This window comes from Garra rufa, chromosome 1 (assembly GCF_049309525.1).
Source record: "Garra rufa chromosome 1, GarRuf1.0, whole genome shotgun sequence".
Classification (NCBI taxonomy): Eukaryota; Metazoa; Chordata; class Actinopteri; order Cypriniformes; family Cyprinidae; genus Garra; species Garra rufa.
In genome coordinates, this window is record NC_133361.1 from 92,652,904 (window position 1) to 92,660,952 (window position 8,049).

Genomic DNA, 8,049 nt, shown 5'->3' on the forward strand with positions numbered 1-8,049 from the left:
ATTTATATATTTCGAACAAAACCTAAAACATCATGGCTTTCAACTATTAAAGCTAAAAAAAAAAATTTCTTATGCAAATACAATCAGTTGACAGCAATGTTGTAAAATATTAAATGTAAATATAATGTATTAATAAAAAAGTAATGAGACTGATCTCACTCCTACTAATTTACAAGTAGGGATGGGTATACATATACATGTCAGACCAGTATGTGTAAATCTGCCAGAGATACACACAAGATTTAAAAAAAAATAAAATAAAAAAGATTGTTTCTGCATGACTGTGTATAGCAGATGACGAATAAAACGCTTCCCACATGCAGTTAAATGATACGGTTATTGTCCAGTGAGGATCCAATGTACTGAACACTTATAAGGTTTCTCTCCAGGGTAAAACATCTTATGCGTTTTCAAATGTACTGACTGACTAAATCTCTTGATGCAGTTTGAACACTTATGAGATTTCTCTCTAGTGTGGATCATCTCATGTATTTTCAGATATGATGACTGGTTAAAACTCTTGTTGCAGTGTGAACACTTATAAGGTTTCTCTCCAGTGTGGATCCTCTCATGCCTTTTCAAATGTACCGACTGACTAAATCTCTTGCTGCAGTTTGAACACTTAAAAGGTTTCTCTCCAGTGTGGATCCTCTCATGTGTTTTCAAATGTTCTGACCGACTAAAACTCTTGTTGCAGTGTGAACACTTATAAGGTTTCTATCCAGTGTGGATCCTCTCATGTGTTTTCAAATGTTCTGACCGACTAAATCTCTTGTTGCAGTGTGAACACTTATAAGGTTTCTCTCCAGTGTGGATCCTCTCATGCCTTTTCAAATGTACTGACTGACTAAATCTCTTGTTGCAGTTTGAACACTTAAAAGGTTTCTCTCCAGTGTGGATCCTCTCATGTGTTTTCAGACATGCTGACTGACTAAATCGCTTGTTGCAGTGTGAGCATTCATAAGATTTCCCTCTTTTGTGGATCCTCTCATGTATTTTTAGATATGATGAGTGGTTAAATCTCCTGTTGCAGTGTGAACACTCATAAGGTTTCTCTCCAGTGTGGTTCATCTCATGTATTTTTAGATATGATGACTGGTTAAATTTCTTGTTGCAGTGTGAGCATTTATAAGGTTTCTCTCCAGTGTGAATCCTCTCATGTATTTTCAGATATGATGACTGGTTAAAACTTTTGTTGCAGTGTGAACACTTATAAGGTTTCTCTCCAGTATGGATCCTCTCATGCCTTTTCAAATGTACCGACTGACTAAATCTCTTGTTGCAGTTTGAACACTTAAAAGGTTTCTCTCCAGTGTGGATCCTCTCATGTGTTTTCAGACATGCTAACTGACTAAATCTCTTGTTGCAGTGTGAACACTCATAAGATTTCTCTCCAGTGTGGATCCTCTCATGTGTTTTCAGACATGCTAACTGACTAAATCTCTTGTTGCAGTGTGAACACTCATAAGGTTTCTCTCCAGTGTGGATCCTCTCATGTGTTTTCAGGTCTCCTGAACGACTAAATCGCTTGTTGCAGTGTGAGCATTCATAAGATTTCTCTCTAGTGTGGATCTTCTTATGCAGTTTTAAACAAGTTACCGAAATAGAAATCTTTTCACACTTTGAACACATGCATTCTCTCACACCAGTATTTATATTCTCATATACTTTCAAACTTTGTAGACGGCAAAATCTCTTTCCACACAAATGGCATGAATGTGGCTTCACCTTTGTATGAACTTTCAAGTGATACCTCAGACCTGAAGCTGCTAAATACACTTTACCACACTGATCACATGTGTGCTGCTTCTCTCTAGTGTGGATGTTCATGTGCTCCTTAAGGCTTGATGAGCGTGAAAAACTCTTCCCATATTGATCACAAGTGAATGGTTTCTCTCCAGTATGAGTTTTCATGTGACGCTCAAGATCTCTTTTTCTTGTGAAACTCTTTCCACACTGACTACAGGTGCAACATTTCTTTAAATCTTTCTGTTTGACTTGAGAGCAACTCAAAGGTTTTTCTGTTTTGAAATGATTTTTCTCCTCAACTTGACTTGATTCTTCATTCTCCTCTTTTTCTTTAATCGACTCTGAAATGAAAGTAAAATGATTCATATTTAGGAACTTGTTATAAGCTGAAAAACATGAACAAACTAACATTTGACAGCAGTGCCAATAAGTCCTACAGATGGTGGCGCCAGAAGCAGATTTGGTAGAGCTGGTGTGTGGGATATCAAAAATAATGATCATTTAAAGTAGATATCGACCGATTAGGATTTTTCTATAAACGATGCCGATGTTTAGAGGTCAGCGTCAGTCGATTGCCGATATGTGCTACCGATTTTTTGGCCGACTTTTAGGGTCGATATCTTAAAGTTCTCCCCTTTATTTGCATGCTAAAATGTCACACTAATAATAAATGGATGCACAACATCTCTAAACTTAACATCATGAACACTGACTTGAACCATCTCTCAGATCTTAAGTTTTGTGCACTGCACAGTATTAACATAAAAGATTTAACCAAAGTTAACCAAACTGACTAAGTATTAAATATATAAAACAGATAATATAAAAAAGTAACTAAACTAAAAGTTTTAGAGCTGAGATTAATGTTTTAAATATAAAATTAAGGCTATAAAGTGGGTCGGTGCTTCCGACTGACGGCCTGTAAGTACATTAAAGAATTCAGTACTGACTATTGAATGCGAGTTTTGAGCAGTGTAGGGTAGTGCTTGTTTCACGTTCTACATTTGCAAATGCAGACATGGGGTTATGTTTACACGCCGTGACAAAATGCATAAAAAGACAGTATGAGTCATTATAATCAATCATCAAAATCAAGAATCAATATAAACAATAATGTATGCATCAAATGCCTAATTTATAATGGGTTTTATCATTTCTGTCTCGATGCACCAAGAAATGGCATCACGACATGTTTAGGGGTGTTACATTTCCAACACACACTTGAGGTATTCGGCCAATCACAAACCACGGATAGCTGGCCAATCAGAGAACACCTCGTTTAAACTGGATTATTTTAGAGCTTTAAAGAGCTGGAAATAGTTGTATGAAATACTTAAAAGTCATTGAAAAGTTCTTGAACTTCTCTCCCAAAATGTTGTACAAACCCTGAAACTAATGATGTAATAGCATTGGACTATTTCTTCCTCACCACCATGACTTTAGTTAACACTACTGTTTCTGTATCAGCCTTGTTTGATCTGTTAAAAAAATAATTCACTTTCTGTGAAGCCTGCATTTATAATACTTTATAAGAGTATTCTTGAGGAATTATAATGAATTAATGATGCATTATAAAAATCTTATAGTATGTTGTATCATCTCGTATCATCATGTATCAGATGAATGTGTAACATGACACATTTGTATTATCAGTTTGATTATTTTGATGGTACCCTTTAGACAGCTTTTGATAAGTAACTCTGCAACTGCATGACAGCTAGCAGTAATTATTATTAGTATTATGCTAAATATATTCTAACACCATATTTTGATGGATCCCCTAAGGATAAACTAATATGTAACTTTGCAAGTATGTGAATTTTCTACCTAGCCTAAGTCTACTAATTCTAGACTAATAATAATAATAAAGGAGTGTTAGTTGACATGTAGTTGGAAAGTTGCTTATAGTTAATAGACCGAGGGACCATCAAAATAAAACTGTAAAATATAATGTAAAAAATAAATGTGATATGATATAATACATTATAAATTACCTAGATTTAATATGCCGTCCATTGTGTCTTATAAATAATCACAATCTTAGGTTAGAACCACAAATACTCAAGTATTATAATGTATTAAAATTGTTATGATTATTCATGAGATGATATAACTTAGGGTTTTTTTTATATAATGCATTATGTGTTCATTATAGTGCCTTAAAAATACCATTGTAATGTATTATGAATGGGGCTTCATCGAAAGTGTTACTGCCCCCATATATACTTTTCAACAAACTGATCCGCTTTAAAGATTGTTTCTATTACAGTTAACTAAATCTAAAACTGCTGTAAGTATTATTAAAGCTCATTATGAAGTATTATGAAAGCCTGATGTACCACAAACAGTCACTAAAGATGAATGAAGATTAAACACCAACCTCCATGTTCCACAAGTTTTATTCTCAAAGCTTCTGATTCCTCCTGTTTTATTCTCAAAGGTTCTGGTTCCTCCTGATTTATTTTCAAAGGTTCTGGTTCCTCCTGTTTTATTCTAAAATGTTCTGGTTCCACAAGTTTTATTTTTAAAAGTTCTGGTTCCTCATGTTTTATTTTCAAAGGCTCTGGTTCCTCATGTTTTATTTTCAAAGGCTCTGGTTCCTCATGTTTTATTTTCAAAGGCTCTGGTTCCTCATGTTTTATTTTCCAGATTTCTAGTTCACTCGTGTTCTCCTCACTCTCTACTTTAATAAACATCTTCACAGCAGCAGATCTCAGTTCAGCTCATACTTCTCCAGATATTCCTGCTTGCTTCAAAACCTAGTCACAGATATAAGGATGAGAATAGCAAAGGTATTTACTGATCTGATTCAAAACTGTACTTTTCTGTTTACAGAAACTACATTTCTCACAGATTGTACTAAAACAGAATCAGACAAAACAACAGAGAGCACAGTGTAACTAATCTTCTTCTTATGTTTAATGGTGTTTGTCAAACAGAAGTTAGTGTCTTAGTGCCACCCGCTGGACTGGAGTGTGAAGCGCCGAAAGGAGGAAAATAATGCGGGTGAAATGACTTTGTTATAAGGTGCGCTGTTGTTTTTCTTTAAAAAGCCGATCTGCACAAATCAATAAAAATGACTTAAAGTTATAGACAAGCATCATGGTATTGAGCATCAACAGTCTTTGATAGTGAATATAAGAGGAGAAAAACACACTGACCTGATTAAGATATTTCACATAAAATAGTCCACAAGAGAAAATGATAGTTGAATTTATAAAAAATAAATAACCCCGTTGAAATTGATTCCTAACACTGTTCTTTACTGAATGATCCCATACGATAAAAAAAAAAAAAATTTTAAAATGTACTTTGAAATATATTTCAAAATATACAAAAATTGGCCAAAAAATATATTTACAGAAATATATTTTCTACAAATAAATTTTTTGGCCATTTTTTGTATATTTTTGAAAATATGTTTTTAAAAATATATTTTAAAATCATAAAAAAATATATTTTGCCCTCCATATATTTCAGTCCAAGAAAATACATTCACATCTAACATTTTTTTAAGCAACTCTTTATTTGATGTCTAAAACATGTACAGCTTTCAAGCAGTCTCAGTTCCCCCAGCTTAGAATTCACTCCAATCCTCAAAGCCTTCTTGAACACATTGGAAAACCAGTTCACTGCCTCTGTAACAGACAAAAATCACAGCTATATTTTAAAGGGGTGGTCCATCACATAGTCACATGGTCCACATTGTGAAACAAATCAACGCACACATCAGTAATGGCAAATAGAAGCTCAAGCAAGCTTGCTTGATGTATGAGGACCAATGGGGTTCATTCCTTGCTATTACACATCATGTTTGAGCTTCCATAAAAAACTAAGTTTGTTTTGCACATCAAGCAAGTATGGTTAAGCTTCTGTTTGTTTGCTGAACAAAGTTTATGTTATAGGTAAATTAAATCTGCTCACAATACACATGATTGAGTCTTTTCTGAAAATTAGGCCTAAACTGTCTAAACAGTCAGTTTTGCTCTGTCCTCCTGCAAAAGACAAAACACAATACATGAACATTTGAATACGGTACAGTGGATATGCAACAGTCTTCTGACTAGTTTTAGATTTCCAAAAGGTTTTGTGCATCTTAACATTAGGATTAAAAATATATGCTATTGAGAGAGATTTTTATTGGTATCTTTTGGACAGTAAAACCAATGAAAGAGAAGTAGAATTAGCCATTCTAAAATACTTTATTTGACATATCTAACAATTTGACCTGATCTTCAAAATTGTTTACCTTTCATTCAATTGCTGTGGATCAGCACCTCCGGTGAAAAAAGGGCCATTAAAAGAGTTTCGGCCTGCAGGGCTGAAGTCCACTGATGATTTTTATTCCTGTGCTATGTGCTAACTCCACCTGCAGTGCTCACAAAAAAAGAGATATTCAATATAAATTGTTTTTAAAAAAAACACATTTGTACAGGTCCTTCTCAAAAAATTATCATATTGTGATAAAGTTCAATATATTCTGTAATGTGCTGATAAACATTACACTTTCATATATTTTAGATTCATTACAACACAACTGAATTAGTTCTAGCCTTTTATTGTTTTAATATTGATAATTTTGGCATACAGCTCATGAAAACCCAAAATTCCTATCTCAAAAAAATAAGCATATTTTATCCAACCAATAAAACAAAAGTGTTTTTAATACAAAAAAAGTCAACCTTCAAATAATTATGTTTCACGAGTTCCCTCTTACTGATAATAAACTGAGTGAAAGATTGTGCGTGTTTGGCGTGCTGTCCGGGAGAGGGCCTCGAGCTCTGTGGTAATTGCCGAGCCCGGGGCTCTCCCCCGCCCAGGGGGAGGGGTCCGAGCTCAGCACTGGCCCGAACCCTATAAGCGCTCCCCCTATGGGCTGAAGGTGAGGAGACAGGGTGGAGGATGGGTTTGACGAGACAGAGATGAGGAAGGTAGGATTGTTGTGTTATTTATAAGGATTTTCCCTGTGTTGATTAGATAGGGAGACTGATTACTAATGATGTATTGGCCGTGTTAATTATCTGCGCGAGCTCCTCCCGAAACGCGTTTATAAAACATCACTTCACGAGTTCCCTCTTACTGATAATAAGCTGAGTGAAAGGTTGTGCGTGCGGGAAAGGGGGGCTAGGGAGCTGGGGATGGGGGGAGGGATGGGCAGGGTGGGCGGGAAAGGGGGGGCTAGGGAGCTGGGAGGGGGGGGGGGGGCGGGGGGGCGGGAAAGGGGGGGGCTAGGGAGCTGGGAGGGGGGGAAGGGGTGGGGCGGGAAAGGGGGGCTAGGGAGCTGGATGGGGGGGAGGGGAGGGGGGGAAGGGGATGGGCGGGAAAGGGGGGCTAGGGAGCTGGGATGGGGGGGAGGGGCAGGGGGGGAAGGGATGGGCGGGGTGGGCGGGAAAGGGGGGGCTAGGGAGCTGGCACTGCGGTGTGAGGAAGGGGACTAGAGGCTTCTGCGGAAGCGGGCTCTGCGGTACGGGGTACGAAATAGTGGGGGTGGGTAGGGAATGGACTGGGATGATTGTTTTAGCTTAATAGTGTTTGGTGGGCTTCTTTGATGTGGGAGCGGTCTGATCGGATGTAGCTCTTGAAAGCTTCTGACGACCAGCGACCGAGTTGCTGCTGGGAGAGGCCTTTTTGGGCTGCTGTTGTTGCTGCGCCAATTCGAAAGGAATGGCTGGAGAAGTTGTCGGCTGGGATGCCGGATAAGAGTAAAACAGACTTAAGGGGTTTCTGAAACCAGAAACGGGTGACAGGACGATTGGAGTCGTCTGTAAAGAGGGGGTCAGATGTTTTTTTTTTTTTTTTTTGATTTAGATTTCATGATCTGGAGAAAAGCTAGGAGGGTTTGGAAAGGTTGGATGGGCGACTGGAGGTTTGAAGATGTAAATGAAGTGGCCTCTCTTGGATTGGTCTGTTTTGCTTTGTTTAATGAAATAGGAAATAGCTTCACTGCCTAGTACTGCTAGGTCAGAAATGGTTGGGTGGATGGCTGGGTTGAAGCTAGATGTGATGGCGAGCTCAGAGCATCTGAGGAAGCCGAAAAAGCCAGGATAAACATGGCGTCTAGCGTGCGGGCGATGTGGATGGATTGATAACCTTTTCGGAGGGTGGAAATGCACTTTGATAGTATTTTCAGTGTTATAGGTTGGCGGGTGTCTGGGCGGGTGTCTGGGCGGGTGGGGTGGGTTTTTTGTATACCTTTAATAAGTAGGGCTGTCTGGGAATTGGAAATTTGGGTGGAAGGTGAGCCGTATAGAAATTTGTGGAAGAATTGAATGCCGCTAAGGTATCCTTTAATGGAGCTGA

General features: G+C 37.9%; 1 protein-coding gene across 1 annotated transcript; it reads right to left on the bottom strand.

Annotated features, from left to right (window-relative positions):
- Positions 1 to 294: 294 nt before the first annotated feature.
- On the bottom strand, positions 295 to 4,582 carry LOC141340453 (uncharacterized). Its single transcript, XM_073845426.1, has 2 exons — positions 4,130 to 4,582; positions 295 to 2,090 (listed from the first exon to the last, which is right to left on the bottom strand). Exons 1-2 carry the CDS (start codon positions 4,443 to 4,445, stop codon positions 718 to 720), a joined length of 1,689 nt encoding a protein of 562 aa, XP_073701527.1. The 5' UTR covers positions 4,446 to 4,582; the 3' UTR covers positions 295 to 717.
- Positions 4,583 to 8,049: the final 3,467 nt, after the last annotated feature.